Below are 21,410 nucleotides of genomic sequence, written 5' to 3'. Positions count from 1 at the left end.
GTGATGAAAATGAGAAACTATGATGTCACCAGAAATACACAATTTTATTAATTTTAAACAAGACAGGAGTTTCCGGATTACAAATACAGAATTGGTGTGCATATTATTAACAGATAAACTGAATATACATCATAGTGGAAAATGTGACAAATCAAACAAAAAATTAGAATTTTGGCTAACTGTAATAGAATGGATACTGACTGGTTGTACATTCTAGCTTCGTAACTGTTGAGAGACAACACATTTCTGACTATATACACATGGCATGGAATTCAATCCATTTATCACATAAACAAATAAAACCGAAAAGACACACAAAAACATGCTCTATTAATATAAATGAATGAATAAATGTCTGCAAAGCTATGAAGAACAAAAACTAGAGTAAATATAATTTAGTTAAGCAAGGAATCAAAAGCATTCTATGCTTTCAAATTCCCACTGAAGTGCATTTCTTTGCCACTCTGCCAATGGCAGTATTTTCAAGCATACATTCTGACTCAAATTCATGTATAGTAAAGGATTACTAACATTGACAATTTCAAAGTCAATGACGGGATAAAAGTACATTACCAGTTTACACATACAGAAAATTCTTAATCAAGTCTTTCATTATGGGAAAATAAACAGACTGACAAATCAACACAACTGAGACCAAAAATCACCATTGACAATATTAAAAAAAAAATTGAAAGTGCATATAAATGTCCTGAATAAAAGTGCCACTTCCTGTTTTACCAACGCTATAAATGGTTTCTGACTAATCATGATATTGTATATGATGGTCAGTTCAGGAAACAGGAACATTTTATATTTGTATTTTCGTGAGCTTGTGCAATTTAGTAAAAGTCATCGAATGCTTTTTTTAAATTATAAAAAAATTCAGTGGACTTGCAATAAAAGTGCTGTATTTCAAAAATATGCGCAATAGACCCCTTTATGGTCAAGGTCATAATTATGGTCACGGCACCAGCTGGACGCAAAACAAAGGGAAACAAACCAGTACACACCAGCACAGATTCGGCTGCATGCAGAGTTTAAAATATCATCTTGTTGTGCTGTTTAGTGCTACAATCGATAGAATACAGTCTCCAATTTTATATTTGAACACATAACTTTACCTGCTGCCTAACAAAAACACTGATGACAGCTTTAGGTAACATGGATTATGGCGTGGGTGTGTCTTTAGACTTATCGTGTTTTCCCACCTAATCACAACAACAGGGAAACAAGTTAAGTTATTTTCCCGTATTAGCGCATATTTAAGCTAACTCTGTAAGCAGTTTGCCAGAGACCAGAGACTAATCATAAAGGAAACTGTTTGACGTTGCTGTTTCTAGAGTATTCATAAGTGCATTAGTAGAATTGGGGAGAGAACAGTGAGTAGGTTCACGTTATGTGTCAAGTGTGTTAAGTAAAGTTAGTTGCATTTGGTACTGTTTGCCACTGTGAGTACATATAAGCTTTTAAAGATGTATACGCTCTCAGTTTATCTTTAGTATACACGCTTGGTTTCTTTGTATGGTATGTGTGGATGTCAGACAACTAAATTGGCGTGGCAGGTTATCCAGACAGTTTGTCCATCTATTACGTGGGTGTATACAGGTTGGCCAATTTGGTTCCTTCCGTTAAAGTTCACATTTTAAGCAACAGTCCCAGTCCCAGACAGTTACTGACCGTACACATTCCAATTAAATCAGAGCTATCAAAACATGCTTGCCAACGTTACTAAAGTGTCCAGGGGAATCTTTCTGATTCACAAAACACTCGCAAAACGCGCCACAATGTTTACTTACAAAAAACGGCCTATAGTGATTAAAAAAAGGAAAACTAGAGGTTCATGTTCTAACAGAAGGCAAGAGAAAACGTTGATTGTCACTAGACATTCACAACTTCACAAGCAAGGTTAAAGATCACTGCTATAGTTTTTCATTGAAAAATATCATGATTTGCAGAAATATTAAGCCTCATCTTACTATTAGAAGATTAGCATCATATACATATTACCTCTTGTTACAAAAGAAACATTGTGAAATAAAGAACCAAGCATCTGTTTAGGGTATTCCCACAAATATATTAAGTGTTAAAAATGGATGGAGACAAATGTGTTTTACAATTCACTTTTTCAATTAAGTAAGTCCACTTGTGAGTTTATTCTATATTATTAAACAGCGTTCTTGAATACTATATTCTGACGGGCTAGCCATGAAATTTCTAGGTCTGTTATTCCTTGATAACAAGTGCTCAAATCTAATAACAAAGGGTCATCCGGGGACTGTGTGTCAGTTTAATATTACACATAAATTCACTAGTTCGCCCTCGCCAATAAACAGCTCCTTGTTGGGATAGATGGTAAAGCTTGGGAATGCAGGTTATGCGTATTTGGCGTGTTGTACAGGGAGTGGGCTCCGAGCTCGCCGGATCTATCCGAACCCGGAGCACTCTGCCCTGCTCAGAGCAAGTGCTCCGGGCTCAGAACCGGCTCGAGCCCAGAACACACCCCCCCCCCCGAGGGTCCTGCGGGACTTAGAGAAAATGAGAGGAGCTGGGGTGGAGGAGGGATGCTTATCTGGCAAGATGCAACAGGTAAGATTGTTTGTCTATTAATGATAGAGCTTGCTGGAGCTGATAGGGTAGATACAGTGATTGCTGATGGTGAACCAGCCTAGATAATTAAGTAGAGATTGCGTGCTCGGCTGATAGGTGATTGCTGCTGGAACATCGGGCTGATTTATATGCTTAGGTTCCTCCCGAACTTTGTTAATAAAACATCATTTCAATATGCACAATTAATAAGTGGAAGCACGTAAAGCTGGCTGCTTAGTACATAATATACCACGATGGGGTGATAAGAAGCCAACGTGAAGCGATTTAACAAATAACGATCTGACAGATATCACCACAGAAACATCTGTGCTATGATATTCTCACAATTCCCAATGTCCGATTTACATAGCAGGTGTTAACACATGACTAGTAATTCAATAAAGTGTATAGTTTTCAGTAAGCCATATGTTTGTGTAATTATATGTGAACGTAAAATTAAAATAAGCCTGTCATTGGTTATGAATTAAAAGCAAAAATTCAGGGGGTAAGTGGATTGCTGAGAGAATAGTTAAGTTCCTCCACAAAATGATCTAAAATAAGTTCCTCTTGATCTTCCTGCAAGAAGCGATGGTTTACTTCACTCAGCATGTTTGGACTGTTTAGAAAATTTCGCAATGCATCACTAACATCTGTGTCTGGTGACAGTGCATCCGGAAAAAGGTCTTCCACATTAATCTGAGGAGCAGCATCTTGGAGGCCTGAAGATGAAAAGTGGCTAACTGTATCTGTACCGCTGCTAAAATCGTGTTCCAATATGCTGTTGATTAAATCGTTATCATTGGGAAAGCTGGGGAACATTGGTGAGTTTTCGGACCCTGGGAGCACGTCATCACTGTCCACCTCAGGACCAGGAGAGTCTTTAAAAAAGAAAATAAGAGAAAAGATGGAAAGAGTTGTTTTAGATCAGTGCGGTAATAAAACAATATCGACTTCTAAATGACCCAACAAAAAGGTTTGTACCAAATTTTGACTGGCAATGTCCTTTTTGGTTGAATTTAGTAACTGGTCTCGTGCAATAGGCTTTAATCAGAATATCAGTGTATGTAAAAGGCATTCAACCCGAAGGGTAAACTCAAGTCGTGCACCCATGCTCAAAAATCTCTTACATTCGTTATTGAATGATTATGTGTGTTGTATCGAAGCAGAGAAGGATAAATGCCCACAGACACAAAACAGTCAAAGCCCATTAAACAATGTCAAGATTCCCTAATGCAATCTACATCACAAGCACTTGGATGGGTAGGATGAGATCAGAGAGACTGTAAACAAGTTGCCAAGAAAGAGGACTTTCTGAAGAAATTTTATTTGGTCTATTCGTTCGTATATTCATTTGAAGGTAACAGACAGTAAGAATCCAGCCATTGATCATGCAAAGAGTAAGACTCATGACAGGGACGTGCTGATTGGCTAGATGGGCCGTGGAGGCGGGACTCACCATTGTGCTGTGGGTCAGAAACTGGCTCTTCTCTGGAGCTTGTACATCCGTTCCTGCAGCAACCAAGCATAGAGCACTCAGTTTACTATGGAGATCAGCAATCCAAGAAACTATGACTATTTTACCAGAACACAACTGTCTAGCCCTGAATTTCTTAAAATCAAATATGTGGTACAGAAATGTTTAAAGTAACAAAATATTGTGCAAAAGTCTAAAGACACAATTGTCAAAAATTAAACGTATAGAAGTGATTTATCTATGAAAGTCAGTATGCACCTGCATGTGTGCAAAACATCGACACTAATTCAAATAAATGCCGTTTGTCACACAAAGCATCAATAATATTAAACAGCTTTTTTGTTATTTGCTTTAACATCAATGCACCGTATGACCTTTATACTGAATAGACACAGTCCTTATAATAACCATATATTCAGGAAGGCCAAAGGAGGCACACACGACCCCATCCACATTAATGGGATGGCTGTTGAACGTGTTTCTAGTTTTAAGTTCCTGGGGACTCATATTTCGGAGGACCTGTCCTGGACCACCAACACCTCATGCCTGGTCAAGAAGGCTCACCAGCGTCTCTTCTTTCTGAGGACACTGAAGAAGAACCAACTGTCTTCAACTATCCTGGTGAACTTCTATCGCTGCACGATAGAGAGCATCCTGACCAACTGTGTCACAGTTTGGTACGGGATCTGTTCTGTTGCTGAGCGCATGGCACTGCAGCGGGTGGTGAAAACAGCCCAGCGCATCACAGGGACTACACTTTCTCCCATTGAGGACATCCAGAAGAAACGCTGTCTGCGTCGACTATAGTATATAGTCATCTGTATATATTGTTCATAGTACATACCTACTGTCATATTTTAATATAACATACCTACTGTAAAATATTTTCATAACTGTATAATATTTTATCAATATTGTATTCTGTATTTATTCTAACTGTATATCCTGCACTTGCTAATTGCACTTCTGGTTAGAACAACTACATTTCGTTACACTGTACTTGTATATGTGTAATGACAATAAAGTTGAATCTAATCTAAAAAAAAAAATGATTCAACTTTTTTTGCTCCTTTCACTTCTCATTTACTTCCTCTGTATTTATACAGTCATTGCAGACCTGTTATCTATACTGCATTATCACTGTACATAGCACCTTTCCTATTTACATCTCCTGTCAACTGCACTATACTGTTCACCTGTTTCTATACAAAGAGCATTTGCATTTACACCCTTTCAGTTTTTGTATCAATCGAAGATGCGTTTACACAGAAGGCACTCCGGCAATGTTTAGGCAATTTTCTGGTCTGTGTGATGGGGTATAAGTGTGGGGTTTTTCTTTTGCTCCAAGTCTCTTTACTCTCCTGTCTTTCACAGAACTCGACCCTGTCTAAGAAAAGGCACCAAGGATATAAATGAAACTTTAAAACCTTTAGGGAAGCTTTCTGCTGTTCTTGTGATGTTCCTTTGTTATTTCCACTAGTTTGTTCTCTGAATTGCGTTGTGCCTTAATGTACACACCTGTCATTTTTGTGTATAAATAAAAGTGATTTCCAACTTTGGCAACGGACGTCTCTGCCCATTATACAGTACATTTTTACATGCATGTACCAGATGAGTGTTGTTTGTGTACACAAGGCTTTATCTAGATTATGCAGTAGATAGGGAGATTTTCTTATCAAGGTTTGTGTTATCTCTGTTGTTTATCTATTTACGCAACTACTAAAATATTCTAGGTGAATATGCAAACACCTTCCATGCATCATCTGAAATGCACATACCACAGCAAAAAAAGGCAAAAAATAAAACAAACTTACTCTTTAGAGACAAATACCAGTTTGGTTCTGAGGTACTTCAGGTAAGGATTCTCTTCTGAAACAGGATAGAGATTAAGGTGAGATTTGGGCATGTAGTTTAATGGTAATGCTTGCTAAACCTCAGACTGAAAGCAAAAGAAATGTCTTTGACTGTCCATTGAACGTAAACAAAGACAAAAAGGTCTTGTTGTATTTATATAGGTCAGGAGTATTCATATCTTATTTTGCCCCTTTAGTTGCAAGAGGGTCTCAAATCATATTTTCATCAAATGTTTTGAAAGCTGGTCACGGTTAAAGGGATAGTTCCCCCAAAAATGACAATTCTGTCATCATTTACACTTTTTTACTCACTCTCAGGTTGTTTCAAACCTGTATACGTTTATTTGTTGAACACAATAAAATATATTTAGAAGAATGTTAGCAATTTAATGTTCTGGGACATCATTGACTACCAAAGTAGGAAAAAGGTATCTTTTTGGTTCTGTGGCAGAATTGTTTTGGGGTGATTTATTCCTTTAAACTCTGCCTTTTATATGACAGAAGACCAGAGTCAAGCCCCGTTCAGACCGCCAGCAATGAAGCTATACCATTCACTGGTAGCCTAGTGACACAAGCGACAGTGACCACTGGAAACAGGAAGTGGGCATGTCTAGTGACTCGACAAAGTTGAGATTGGCTCAATTTTATGCAAATGATGAGCGACTTTCGGAAGCGACTACCAATAGGAGTACAGTATCGGAGCTCAAATCATCAGTCTCTCATCTGTTACTGCAGGGTTTGTGAATATATGTTTCTAGGACAACAAAAGCTAGGAAGGCCTTCTAACAACCTGGTGGCGAGAGACTGGCGACAGTCGCTGGCGGTCTGAACCTTTGAGTTTTGGTGTGTAGTTGACAACACTCACCTCCAGTCTTTTCGCTGTAATACTTCCCGAACGCCTGGTCTTTATGAGTGTTGGGGTATAGGTAACAGAGCGGGTTGACCGGAACATTTTCTGCTTGCATGATCTGAAAGGTGCGAATAATGTCGGGCAAAGAAATCTGCTTCAGGTCTGTGCCTGTGAACGGCTGAACTGCACGCACATTTGGAGTGCCTGAATGATAAAGAAGAGAGCATCGAAAAGATTAGTTTTTGACAGAATTGCAATGTTAACAAAACGAAGAGCAGCATGTCCTATGTCCTGTTTCTAGAACAGTATGTTTAAAGGTTTACCGTTGTCGGAATTCTCCACCCAGCTGAATGTGATTCCACCATCTCTGATACTCTCACTAAAACGCAGCAGGAAAGTGCCATGCTGTTTCTTCTTCAATAAAACTTTTTCCTTCCCCTTACTCACGAATCCCATTATTGACCTATTGGCACAAGCATACGGGAAATAAAAACACAATCCTATAAATCCCTCCCCACCATCTATCCGTTCATCCCTTCTATCCCCTATCTAACTCCAGTAAGGATGTTTCTAATGTATCCATCCTTACCCATCACTCCACAGCTCAGACAGGTAGGTTTTAACCAGGTTGAGAACACCATCCAGCCACACCCACAGGGTAAAGTTTGTACCAGGGATGTTCTCCTAAAACAAACACCGGAGTAAAACAAACATATATATGCTATGGACATTTAAAAAGTAGCTTGTGTTAATCTGTTTTTACCTTACTGAACCTTGCCCAGGATATTGTACAGTTGTCATAGCTGCTTTGTTTACCTGATTTATACAGACATTTGCATTATTATCAAAGAGAAGAATACTGGTCTCCATTTGCGAAGTTGTACATTTGGTTGATCAAAAATGTTTTGCAAGCTTACCGAAGAGTTTGATGGCGAGGGTTTCCAACTGATCGCTGTCCAGACCAAGGTTCCCACATGAATGAAACTGCCAACTCAACATCTCGCCGAACTGTGGCCACGTGGCGACAGGACAGCTTTCAAAAAATGTAACATTCTAGACACATACACAAATTCAACAGTTACGTTATGTTTAACTTTCTTATTGCCATGATCATTTGCAAATAATCCAAACAAACCATAAACCATGTATAACTATTGCTTCTAACCTTGGGATCTGAGCACAGCATGTTAAACCACAAAACAGATGCAGAGGCGCTTTGCTGTTGACTGGAGTTTGAAATGACCACAAGAGGAAGAGAAGAGGTCTAAGAGACAGAAAGGAGATAATATAAGAACATATTTGTGCCAGGTCTCGGCAACAGGAATACTTTGAATGAGGATGATTCACCTCCAAGGACACGGAAAGGCCTTGATACTCAAACTGTGTCTCAAAATGTATTTTGTGCAGTTCCTCTGTCACACTCAATGAAAGCTGTAAGAACAGACAAAAAAGATATAATACAAAACACATACAGAACAACACCTATTGCCTTTCCATTCAATTTTAAACTTAAATTAGATCAAAATCTAAACAAAATGTATTTCATATTAAGTTAATTTCAATTAGCCATTAAATGCAATATTTCGTATAATAAGCGTTCAAACTAACCATAAATTGTACTAAACAATTGTTCATCACAAGAAACATACCTATTATATTGTATTTTCACAGTTGTTATGTAACGCGTTTTATTTGGGGTTTATTTGAACCTGCATTGAATCCAGATCTGTTGGCTTGTTTAAAATGAATTGTTTTTATTTTTAATGACATCCGTAAACTTACATCACTGATTCCTTTTCCTCCACCACCTACTTTCTGATCTTTCAAAGTCTGAAAACAAACACAAACATACAGTTATTCTATGTTAACGTTATCATACAGTATGTACATGTATGACTACAATATTAGCAGTTTCTCATAGTACAAGACAACTGGACAGGACATGATGAGTTATATAAAATGATCAAGCAAGCAGATTAGCACCCAAACCCCACAGCAGTAACTCAAGATACAGGATTTCGTCACTACTGTCGTATAACTGTTTTTATAATGGCAATCATGCTGAAAACTGATCCATTTATTTCTCTTTTATCACTTACCAAATGTCTGAAATCAGCCACCATACCCCCACTCAAACTTTCAGTCATGTTAAGGGCTTTACTTATAGTTCCCAGAACGTTAAACCTTCGAAACCTACGAGAAACACACACGGTAGGGTGGAATAGTCAGGATAGTCTGAATCTCTTCATGCGGTGAAACTCTACATTATTACTTATATCATTATCATTTCATTTCAACAAACTAGGGCAAAGTGATTAGAAAACGTATTTTTCGGTCCTAACTTTTTTCTCTGTATTGTACTGTTCTTCTCCAAATGTTTTGCTTGTTTATCATATGTTGTTAAACACTATGGCATGCTGCTGGATTGAGAGATCATACGACAAAGTAGCGAGTTCAATGTTTGTGAGGGTGTGCCAGAACAAGCTTCATATTTTATGGGTTGCACAACAGCACCGTTGACGTGGATCCTGCATATTTCACCTGGCAGCTATTTTTATGGTTTAAATGCATGCTCTAAAATGTTCCATTGTAGACTAATGCAGCTGATTCACATGATTGTGAATCTTTCTGTTTTCAGTTACAGTGCAAGTTGACAAAGAACAAGTATTTATATAGTAAAGAGACACTTACCCATTTACTTTTGCAGCAGCCCTTTATTAAAGTACAGGGAGAAGAGAACAAGAGAGACAAAGAAAGATTTATTGAAAAGTTGCACACCTTTTGCACACGCTTGATTATAGTAGCTTACTTGCTTATAAGCAACAAATCTGTTTAAACAAGGTGTTGAAATATCACTTGTTGTCATTGTTAACATAGATTGTTTCTTCCTCATGAAACTCTGAGCTATTAGCCGCCAAAACACTTTCTAACAAATCTAACCAGCAAACACAATACATTTAACTCTTAGAGTATTAGACTCTTGGGTCTGAAAAAGAAACATTTGAATAAACAAAAAGAGAAGGAAAACAGGCAGATATCTTACTTATCAACGAAGACGTTCACTTTCATAACATGGTTGAGCTCAGGAACTTTATACAAGAATCTGCACAGAATATAAAATTTCAGACCGTTTTCTGTGTTCCTGTCTTTACATAAACAAATTAAAAAAGGTGTGTTTTGAAGTGTTTTGAATAAAAGGACAGTGTTTTCAGACATGCTTGTGATTTCTGCTGTTATTAGAAGAATTAAAATTAAAATTTTACAATTGTTATTACAATGTTGGCCACACTAATTCAGAATTCTTAAGGACTGAGTAATTCCACACACCCTAGGAAGTGGGCACATTGACAAGAATGGAAAAAAACGGATTTATTCACATGAACAAAAATAAAAAATAAGCCAAAAAAGCACTGTTCCTTAAAACTAGTAGGGGTGTGTACACCTATGACGACAACTAACCATTAGTGTTTTAAATATGTAGCTATGGGCAAAACTGTTATTTTACACTTAATGTGTTATGTGTTTTGTACTGCTGTTAGAACCTCACCTGACTTTTACTGAGAACTGGGAATTTGTGCGTAGCAACAGTGGCCCTCGACCTTGAGATATGTTTGGCTGAGACTCCACCACAAATGCGCTGAAAAATGACACATAAATAATGCAACATACACGCATCAAAGCAGAATATGCCCTGTATGTGATGGCGTATACCTCTTCAGCAAACGAGTCAGGAGACCTTCTGTTGCTTCCTTTAAGGGTGTTTTTTGGACAACGATGGGGTCATTTACGTAGGTCATCTTCTCCCCCAGCTCATCAAGCTTCTGTAAGAACTTCAGAAGCTGAAACATACACTCTATTGTCTGAGTGAACCTTAAAAAAAGACCAGAAAGAGATTCAAAATGCATTCAAACGGGCCTTACAACTGTGAAAATAGCTGTGCTGCTATGGAATTTCTGGTTTACCATTTCTCTAATTGTTCCAGACTTGTATCATCTGGAGCACCAATGCAAGATATCTGTTGCCTTCGCTTCCAATCCACCAGTTCCTCGTCTACGAGCACCGAGCACAGACAATTCGCAGAGTTCATCATAGTCGAAATATCAGACAGGAATTTCTGAGACAAGAATAAAAAAACGGGAACATAGAAAAGACATGGATGTTAACAGTGCAGACAGTTATCAGGGAAACTAGAATAGAATATTTTCCATGGCAACAACTTCCTGTAGATCTCTGCAAATATTCTATAATATAATATACACCAAAATATAAATTAAACATAAAATAAATGGTTATATTATAGCCAAAACCCAGACCGGAACTCTAGGCCAGGCGCGTGTCCGATGAAACAGTCTATATATTTAATTCAGATATATATACAGTTTATATACACGTTTTATTATATATTATGTCATGAATGTGGTGCTATGTTGGGAAACATGTCAGGTTTCCTGTTTGCATTATATTACCTTATTCACTGTAGTGTATTCACTTTTTGTCATTTAATTCTGTAATAAATCCAAATTCTGCAATCTAAACCTTAATATAATCCTATAATAAATAACGTAACATACACAATAAATGCTCTCACCCTTCTGGATTTATCAAGTGCATTGAGCATATTTTGCAGTACATGCTCTTGCGCCTTCTTTTCCTCTGCTGGGCCAGCTAAAAAAAGCCACATTGACATGAACACACAAATCACTCTTTTCAGATGACCATATACTGTGCAATAAGATTGACAAAAAGGGAAAGTGTAAAAATATATAGTGTGTGATCTCACAGTCCATTTTGTTTGTCTGATATTTAAAATCAAACTCGTCCTGCTGCTCCTCCAAACATCTAATGTAGTGCTCCATCACCTGTCAAAAAAAATCATCATCTTTCTCTGGAACAAACACACACAAACATGCACATAGAATTATAATCAAACACTCACCTCTGCTTTGAGTTTAAGCTCCGTCACTTTTTTTTCTATTTTTCTCTGACTCTCCATCTCCATCGCAGCTGGCTGAACCTGCAACATCTGCACCTGAGATGACAGAATCAGATGATAATGATGAGTCGCCAATCACGATGATGATGATGATGATAAAGAGGCTTTTAATAACTCACTTTCTGTGCAAGCTCTGCATCATTCAAGATCTCCTTCTCCTTTGTCAAGAACCAGTGAATAATAGTAGCCAGATTATAAGGCTCCTCTTGATACATCTGGAGGCCAACAAACATCGTCACACATCTGTGATGGCTCAAACTCGATCAGCCTTAACAAAGGCGATATTTGCGAGGTTAACATACCTGAAAATTTTGTTTGTAGCGTCTGAAATTACGCTGCAGTAGGAAACTCTCTCTCTCTTGAGCGAAGCGGCTGAACTGGTTATCCAGATTCTCCAAAAGCACCTGAAACAAAAGCACTGCTAGGGAAGGGTCCCGGGACGCACGTTCCCTATAACACAAACACATGATGATTGGTATAGAGTGTGAATAAATACCGACTAATACAATTCTGATTATGAAGCGTTTTTAGTATAAACAGGTGATCACATTTCAGGTAGTTCTGCAGGTTCTACTAGTTTCTCATGCAGATAAACTGCTTACCAGTCCTGGCCTTCAATCCAGGGGGCCAGGTAATGTCTCACATCCATAGGGAATTCATCTCTGTTGTACAGATCAGAAACTCTCTTCTGATACACTGTATCCAGCTGCCGCAAGTTTTGCCACTGTGACATTCTAAAAACATAACAAAAAAGCACGCATGTATAATAACGTATATTAGAAAGACCATTGGCATAATATGCACCCATTGACAACTAGTCTCACAGGTTCAAATGACAACGTGTGGCTTGTAAAGCAAATAACATTTTCAATGCTATCATATGACTTCATTATAGTGCACGAGTGTGGACTAAATATTGACAACTTTTATGGGGGTTTCACGGAGTTAGCTATTATAAAAAGTGTTTGAAAGAACTGGATGCATATTTTTTTCTAAACACGTCTGTTTATTATATTAGGATTTAAACACACACGAGGCTGAATAGAAATGTAAAAATCTTTCATTTTCAAGGAAAGAACACCCACAACATGCACCGTGCGCTTCAGTCCTCTCCTTGCTCACAGCACCCCCCGAAGAACAACGGTGGAAAAAATAAAGCTTAAAATGCGTCACTGCTCTACTAACATACACAAATATGTTAAAGAAGACCTCTCATGACAGTCATATACAGCAGAAGCACTGCGTAATACATCTCTTACAAGGTAACACGCATAACCTCAATTCGTAGTCGCAGACAACTTATGGCTGTTGTCATCTGACACAAAATATTCTATCCATTACTGACTTACCTGGAACAATCGACTGGACGTTTAGAGAAGTGATCGTCAAACGCTCTTTTGCACATATACTGGCAAGACAATAACACCGCACGCTCACGGGGCGAGCATCGTCGTTTTACGAATAAGTAAACACACTTCTCAGGAAACCCTTGGCTTTTTAGTCAACCTCCCTCTGCTGTGTCTTCTCCGCTGGGACTCCTGCCTGCCCACTAAACGCTTGGTCCCGCCCCATTTAGGTACGTACATTTAGCAAGCGCTTCCGCTATTTGTCGTCGGATAGCGTTTGCGTTTGTTCATTGGTGCAAGCGGAGCAGTTGCTCTACGGAATTGGTTAAAGCAGCCGTCAGTCATATCTCTCAAGGCGGAGGGGTGTTGACGCAACAGCGGTAGAAACGAAACTTAAGGCTTGTCTGTTTTCACTTTCCAAGAAATGACGAAGCGAAAGAGGTGTGTTGTGGGAAGCGGCAATTTAAATAGTCGCGGACTTCGAAATCAACACGGGCAAGATGTAACGGGTGTATTCCACTGGAATGTTTATTCTTTATTTCAATCTGTGCATATAAAATGATGGCATGCATCTACAAGAACAGTCAAATCTAAAAGTGTCAGATACATTCTCGATATGACTGTTGTGCTATTAACTTTTATATTCATTGTCAAATAACTCAAATTAACTTACTATGATTAAAACGAGAAGATCTTTTACTGTTTGTTTTCCGTTTATCCGTCTACCATTTGATTCGATATGGATCATTTTGATGTATGACGTTACGAGATCAGGACTCCAGTCAATCATATCAGTGAGCTGACAATGAGTCGCAAGTATACAAATAATACAATTATTGCTTTTACTATACATACCATGTCTGACATTGTAAATTGTCAATGCGCATGTTATCTAATTTGTCCATAAGCAAATAGAGTTTCCTAAACATAATGTACATAATGTACTGCAGGTGTTTACTGGAGCAGTTCTGCCATCCTCTAGTCTCATCTTTCTGTCAATGGCCATCATTCCTCTGTACATTTCTTATTGGACGTATAGGGTTCCATCCTCCCAGCTATTCAGATTCATCAACAGGTCATCATCTTCTTTCATGCTGTTTAGCAGGTATTTAACCCCTGCCCTCACCCCTGTTTTCAGACCTGCTCCAAACGCGTATCCAGCAACCCCTGCGGTTCCTCCAGTCACAGCCATGAGGGCGTCTGTGCCCATATCCACAGTACTGAGGATTGCTCTTTCTTTTGCGATGTCATAGCAGTTAACCGATGCATAGTAAACAGCCGTTCCCAGATTATAAAGAGTAGAGACCCCAGGGATCCACTCCACCACAGTATACACTTGCTTCTCTTTTTTGTTCGTGCAGTTATTCTGAGGAACTGTATTTCTACGCCAGCGTACAGGTGCCATCTTGCAGTTCTGGATCCAGCTCAGCGAGGATGATGAAGGCACTACTCGACTGCCAGTCCTTAAGATAACACGATAATATTCAGGATTGTAACTACCGTCTTGGGTCACACCTGCACAGCGGAGTCCCAAGCGTCGACAGGCCTTCTGCGCCCTGTCAAGGCGCAATGGTTCCATCTGTTCTGCAGCCACCCCCAATAATTGTGTGCCCTTCACCCTAACCCAGCCCTTGCATTGTCCCCCGGGTCCATCTTCACCTTCATAAATATCTACGCCTTTTCCCAGTTCGGCCAGCTGGTTAATGTTAAAAATCAAAGCTTGCAGATGGTGCTGTGACTCTTGTCTTAGTATTGTGTGAGAGGAGGTGCTGTGGCTAGTGTTTCTAAATGTGTGATTAGCGGCATTTGTCGAATCTTTCTCTTTGCCTCTTTTGATTAAAATCAGCACGTCCTGCACAAGTTCACGCGTATCCTCCTGGCCCAGCACGGTGTAGAGTTTCATGACCAATTCCTGGGCTTTAACCAAACATCCCGCCGATACCAACACAGGCACCATTGCCAACCCCAGCAGCTCCTGAGAGAAACCATTTCCTCTCCAGCTTCCATTAGCGAGCTCCACACAGCTTGCATTGCTGTGAAGATGCAGTTGACCTTTTAGAGAGTCAGAGAGGTTTAAGACCAGCTTATAGGCAGGATGGACATCACCACCTTCTAAATGGATTTGAGACTCTGGCAAACTCGATTGGGATGAAGTGATTGGCCCCAGGTTGCTTTGGGGTCTCTGTGGAAGGGGACCTCTAGAATAAACCACATCAGACAGTAAAATGTTGACCAGAAGGAACCATTTGAGCTTTGAGTTCCATTTAGCCATGCTGAGTTGTGAATACCCACACGCGCAAAAACACAGGCTCTGAACAAACAAGGGAGGAATGGAGAAAAATTAGTAATGTGTGTGTGCAGTGCTTGTAGAGCTTTTTTTATGCATGTTACTACATAAATATCTGCAGCTGTAGCCATACCACAGGGGGTTATGTACATGAGATTCCTAAAAGTGTTATTGTTTGCTCGTGTGTGTATTTGTGGATAAAATTAAGATTTAATTTTACACAGATCTATTTTCTACCCCTTTGAGAATACTGTACTTTGTAGCTTTTCTGCATACACTGATTTTCTTATGTTACAGATATATCATGTACAATATTAAATTCAACGTCATTTGTATAATTGACAATTTTAACTAGAATAACATTATTTCTTCTAACAAGATTTCAACCTATGCAATTTCTAAAATGTGGTTTTATGTTTTTTGTTCAAGTTATAGGGGGAATGCTTTACCAGCTCATTTAAATAACAGTTAATTTAATAATATCGGTATTTAGATTAGGAAGATAATAATGCTCTTACCTTCTTACAATCCAGATAATACCACAGTGGTACAATCCAATGTTCACAAATACGTATACATCCTCTCTCTCTCTCTCTCTTTCTCTCTCTCTCTCTCTCTCTCTCTCTCTCTCTCTCTCTCTCCCCCCCCCGTCTTTTAATCACTTGCTCATTTCTGGCCCCACTGAAAAACATGTCATCACGTGGAGTGGGTCGATGTGTTCTATTGGTGGTTTGTTTGTTTATCCTCATGCCCCCTGATTTCCTCTCATTCTATCTCTCCTTTCTCTCTTGAAGACCGGAGGGGCTGCTTTGTGTTTGACCCAGATAAAATGCAGCACACTTGTTTTATGTCTGGGAAGACATAGAAAAAGAGAGAAAGAAGGAGAGGGAGGGCAGGATTGTGCATTCGTGGATGTGTTTTTATTGATACAAATAATCGAGGATTTTATCATTTGTTTACAGGTCATAACCTAATACAATGACCCAGTCAGATCAGTCATGTTAAACATTACTGCACTGCTCAAAGATCACATTTTCATCAATGCAAAGTTTTCAAAATCTGTTCACAGTTGAGAAAAAACGGACAAAAAGAATCGATCACAAAACTTTCATCAGCTTTAAGGTACTTGAAAAGAATTGGTCTTGTATCATTTTGTATGAATATTATAATTCTTATAATAATGTCTGAACTGCACACAAAGTAGAATTATTTTACTCTGATTTTAGAAGTAAATCGTTTTCAAAGAGCAAATTCGATCATTCAAAGACATCAAAACATTTAATGTTTTTTAAGTTCTTTTAACCATCAATCTTTCTGCTGGTATATTGTATATTTGCAAAACTGGCCATTAGAGGGCATTATAGCTTTTCAAAAACTTCTCTCTGATGTTTCCAGGCTCAGTGACAGGGTTGTAAGTAATAAAAAGAAGTTTGTCTTCACAAAACGGAAAAAACATTAGTTTAAAAGTTTAGCAACTGTATGCTGTGTTGGCGGCACAGATTTGTTTTACAGATTTCTATTTGAGTCATGACAAATCGGTCACGTGTCATAGCATGTTTAGCCAGACAAAACCTTTTCAATTGATGATTTTAGTGGATTGATATCAGAACAAGAAAAGTAGCAAATCGTCTCTGATCTTCATTATAAAAGGTCCAACCATCGGTTTTCATCTTTGGGATGACCTTTGATGCTTTTAAGAAACTATATTCTGCTAAAAAATAAAATTAACCTTAGCCTTTCTCCTTTATTCTTCCTTCACCCGTGACCGTGGGTGCCCTTCATTTTAATGCTGATAAATAACTGGAGGCAACGTACTGATTAAACACACACACACACACACAAAGAACATAAGAAACTCCTACAAGCTTAGATGCATTATGACCCAACAAATGTGCCATCAGTTGTTTGAGAACCACATCGATCTGATTAAAAAGGCTGTTCAAACTTACATAAATCAATGGGACCTGACAACCAGGAATTGAGGAACAGCTCCAACAAATTAATTTGAAAACATGTGTGAACCTGTGTGAACCATTTCTTATGGGTCACTTTTTCGAATTTTAGATTTTTACATCACCTGAAAGCTGAATAATAATAAAGCTGAACCTAAAGCTTTCTTTTGATGTATGGTTTGGAATCTGAGGTTGCAAGAAAATCTAAATATTGAGAAAATTATATTTATATAAGTTTTTATATATATTATTAGGGTAGAAAATTTACTTCATGGAACATGATCTTTATTTAATATCCTCATGATTTTTGGCATAAAAGAAACAACAATAATTTTGACGCATAAAATATATTTTTTGGCTTTTACTGGTTTTGTGAAACAGGGTCACATATTAAGGTATAAAAATCTTATATTGTGAATCTAAAAAAATATTTTGCACAACACTTGCCTAATCTTACACCTGATTTCTTGAAAGGTTACAATTTAAAAAGTTAATTTCCTCCCAAAAAAGCATTTATATTTTAATGAATCTAATGGGACTTACTGACAAAGGGACAGGCACTAAAAGAGTGAAAAGTGAACTGAATAAATACTCAAAAACATACCACATACCCACTGACCAACAGTGTGCCGTCGTGTTTGGGTAAATGGTGCTTATTAAATCCCACTGACAGCTCCACGTCAATGCCGTCAATTCTCATTGAAGTGAGAAAGAGAGGAACATGTGGGAGGAGTGAGATACAAGCAGAAATATGGACAAGTGTGATTCTCATTTTCACATTATAATTGGCCCAAAACACAAATGGGATTTTTGCACATTCAAGTCACATGTAAGACATGCTATGACCATACACACAGTGCCATTTCAGGTGATAATAACCACCTTTAGGGGAATTAAATATATCACAGATTTAAAAAAGCTTCAGGTTATTTTGTGTGTGGATAAATGATGTCACATTAAATTGAATTTGATTTAGTTGTAATTGATTAGTAATATACCTGTGAGAATCCAGAATTCTCTGTGTCCCAGCTGTTCCAACATGCAAGGACAGATATATGTTTTGTCTAAGGGATCTCTATTATGACGGCGTGCTCCGTTGACCTAACAAATGTCAGATTTATTGTGTTAACTTGTTATTGTGTGAGATGTTCAGAGATAAGTGATGTGTTCATCACTTCCTCATTTACGCATATATTTATACTGAACCCATTTTTAGTAAACTTTGACTTTGAGTGAACTACACGTCTGTGTCATTCTTGGTCCCCGGATCCGGTTCCTCTGATTGCTCCGTCAACTAGACCCTCCAACTCATAAAAGCTGTACAGCTAGACAAAGTAATAAACTTACAATCTGGGTAACAGTGCAGTGTACATGCTGTTATCACCATAGCCCTAATAGGGCATCCACAGGCCAATGATGAGCAAATTAATCGAACATATTTCAGAAATTAAATTTTGTGTCTTTAATGTTACCTTAGTGTCTCGGATTTATTATTTGAATTTTGTATAAACTGTTACAGAACACCGTAATTTACGTAAAACCCAAGATAAGCTTTCATGTGTGCTTGTGGGTTTTTAGTTGGATTGATCTGTATCAGAACATTGTGTGTTCTGTCACACTTTTTCAGTAGATGCTTTGATTTGTAAGGGACGGACAGTGAAACTGTCTCTATTTGATTGTGTCAGATGCCTGCCTATATTAATGTGAAATATAGGGGGAATATGCCTATATAGTACACTTTACAGCAATGCCGTAGAAGAACCATTTTTGGTTCCACAAAGAACTATTCAGTTAAAGATCTCTTTCTTACCTTTTGAAGAAAGTTTTTTTTTTTGCCACAAAGAGTGAAACAGAAAAGTTTTTCGGATTTTAATGGTTCTTTATGTAACCATTTAGACAAAAAAGGTTCAATATGAAGCACATCATTTATTTTTAAGAAGGTAGATTCTCAGATGCCACGCCTCTTATGAACATTGGCTGAATGTTGAATGGTTATGGTTATGGTTATCTTTCTTACAAAATAACAACATGCACGAAAAATTTCAGTCAGGCTTTAGATCGCATCATAGCACTGAAACTGCGCTCGTTAAAATTACAAACGACCTGCTTATAGCATCAGATAAAGGTCACATCTCACTCCTGGTCCTGCTTGACCTTAGTGCTGCGTTCGATACCGTAGACCATAACATACTTCTAGATCGCTTACACAATTATACCGGTATTGAGGGACAGGCACTACAGTGGTTTAGATCCTACTTGTCAGACAGACATCAATTTGTCCATTTAATGTGTAACAAGCTTAACGTGAGACTTTTCTTATTGCCGGAATAAGTGCTTGTTCTTTTAACAGCTAGTGTTTGTTACAATCAAGGTTCAATAGAAATTTGTTTTTTAGTGGTCTTTGTTTCAGTACGTTAAGCTGTTTCATTATAATGGACTTATATGGGCGAGATTTGGCTGATACCTCTTTGTATACTGTGTTAGGCTTTAATGGACTAGTTTGATGCACTTATGTATTTTGTTGCCTATGTTGTTATAATTGCTTCCAATGTTTCCTCATCTGTAAGTCGCTTTGGATAAAAGCGTCTGCCAAATGACTAAATGTAAATGTAAATTTATCACTTTGTACGTTTAATCAGAACTCGATCTTTGCAGTGCCATGACAAAGTAAATTTGAGCTCATATGGTCATTGTTTAGGTACATTAAACCTCGTGCCAACCACAGATTCAGGTTTACAAGCCACCTTAGTCTCAGTTTCCCAGTCAATAGTGCCATTTTACCCCTTCATGAACATCAACTTCTGCTACACAATAAAAACACCTCTCATGGTTTGATCGATTTGAACATTCAAAAACGATGCAAAACACAGGTGTTTGGAGTTTGTTACTGAACCCTCCATCGGCACTTCGCACATGCTGTGACGTTATGTGCAAACAACCTGTTTTACCTATCAGACTGACTTCCGAAATCCTCTAGTGTTTCCAGTGTTGTGTGCCTGTCCCATTCAATTCAATTGTATTTATATAGGGCTTTTCACAATTTGCATTGTTCCAAAGCAGCTTTACAGGGGAAAGAAAGGGTAAAACACACTACATGGTGTGTTAAATAATAAATCCAATTATTCTAGTAAATAATATCTAATGTCAGCATCTCCTGGTGGTTTATTTAGCATATTTGCTTTAAGTGAATGCTTGGCTGAAAAGATGTGTCTTTAATCTAGATTTAAATTGGGCGAGTGTGTCTGATCCTCGAATAGTATCAGGAAGGCTATTCCAGAGTTTAGGTGCTACGTATGAGAAAGCTCGACCCCCTTTGGTGGATTTAGTTATTCTAGGTATTATCAAAAGTCCTGCATTTTGAGATCTTAGACAGCGTGATGGGTTGTAGTGTGATAGAAGCTCTGTTAGGTAGGTAGGGGCTAAACCCTTTAAGGCTTTATAAGTGATTAAAAGAACTTTAAAGTCAATACGATACTTAATGGGTAGCCAGTGAAGGGTTGATAAAATTGGGGTAATGTGATCGTATTTTCTGGACCTGGTTAGAACTCTGGCAGCTGGGTTCTGAACTAACTGTAGTTTGTTTATTGATGATGTAGGACAACCACTAAGTAGTGCATTACAGTAGTCAAGTCTTGAGGTCATAAATGCATGAATAAGCTTCTCCACGTCAGCAACACACAGAATATTTCGTAACTTGGCAACATTTCTTAGGTGGAAAAAGGCTGTTTTTGTGACATTTGAGATGTGATTTCGAAATGACAGGTTGCTGTCTAATATAACGCCTAGATCTTTTACTGTATTTGTTGGAGTAACAGTACATTCAACTTGCAACTTGCAGTTTATAATCAGAAATATTTGTTTTGCGTGTCTTTGGTCCGATAAGTAATATTTCAGTTTTATTAGAATTTAAAAGAAGGAAATTACAGGTCATCCAATGTTGTATATCTTTAATGCACTCTGCCAATTTGGATAGCTGGGAGGAATCATCTGGTCTTGATGAGATATATAGCTGAGTATCATCTGCATAGCAATGGAAGCTAATTCCCTGTTTTTTAATAATGTTTCCGAG

General features: G+C 38.1%; 2 protein-coding genes across 2 annotated transcripts; both read right to left on the bottom strand.

Annotated features, from left to right (window-relative positions):
* Positions 1–25: 25 nt before the first annotated feature.
* On the bottom strand, positions 26–13,275 carry stat2 (signal transducer and activator of transcription 2). The gene is made up of 24 exons (XM_079460724.1): positions 13,106–13,275; positions 12,359–12,490; positions 12,059–12,206; positions 11,876–11,971; positions 11,700–11,792; positions 11,544–11,622; positions 11,352–11,428; positions 10,726–10,877; positions 10,475–10,633; positions 10,311–10,400; positions 9,807–9,866; positions 9,455–9,475; positions 8,863–8,956; positions 8,546–8,593; positions 8,111–8,194; positions 7,929–8,027; positions 7,681–7,816; positions 7,527–7,579; positions 7,353–7,447; positions 7,087–7,226; positions 6,779–6,967; positions 5,875–5,929; positions 4,043–4,095; positions 26–3,464 (listed from the first exon to the last, which is right to left on the bottom strand). Exons 1-24 carry the CDS (start codon positions 13,159–13,161, stop codon positions 3,085–3,087), a joined length of 2,589 nt encoding a protein of 862 aa, XP_079316850.1. The 5' UTR covers positions 13,162–13,275; the 3' UTR covers positions 26–3,084.
* On the bottom strand, positions 13,106–16,024 carry apof (apolipoprotein F). The gene is made up of 2 exons (XM_079460725.1): positions 15,908–16,024; positions 13,106–15,413 (listed from the first exon to the last, which is right to left on the bottom strand). The coding sequence occupies exon 2, from the start codon at positions 15,372–15,374 to the stop codon at positions 14,127–14,129; it is 1,248 nt and encodes a 415-aa protein (XP_079316851.1). The 5' UTR covers positions 15,375–15,413; positions 15,908–16,024; the 3' UTR covers positions 13,106–14,126.
* Positions 16,025–21,410: the final 5,386 nt, after the last annotated feature.

The sequence above is a fragment of the Barbatula barbatula genome, assembly GCF_947034865.1.
Source record: "Barbatula barbatula genome assembly, chromosome: 7".
Classification (NCBI taxonomy): Eukaryota; Metazoa; Chordata; class Actinopteri; order Cypriniformes; family Nemacheilidae; genus Barbatula; species Barbatula barbatula.
The sequence above is the reverse complement of the archived record's forward strand: the minus strand, read 5'-3'. Positions and strand labels throughout refer to the sequence as shown.

Bases quoted from the DNA above. Each gene is read 5' to 3' on its own strand.
- stat2 (XM_079460724.1), bottom strand. From the start codon at position 13,161: ATGTGCAAAAGAGCGTTTGACGATCACTTCTCTAAACGTCCAGTCGAT. The intron at 9,476-9,806 runs GTAAGATATCTG...ACTTTAATAAAG, and splicing joins GTGAACGTCTTCGTTGATAA to GGCTGCTGCAAAAGTAAATG. The intron at 4,096-5,874 runs GTAAGTTTGTTT...TGGTTGCTGCAG, and splicing joins CTGGTATTTGTCTCTAAAGA to GAACGGATGTACAAGCTCCA.
- apof (XM_079460725.1), bottom strand. From the start codon at position 15,374: ATGGCTAAATGGAACTCAAAGCTCAAATGGTTCCTTCTGGTCAACATT.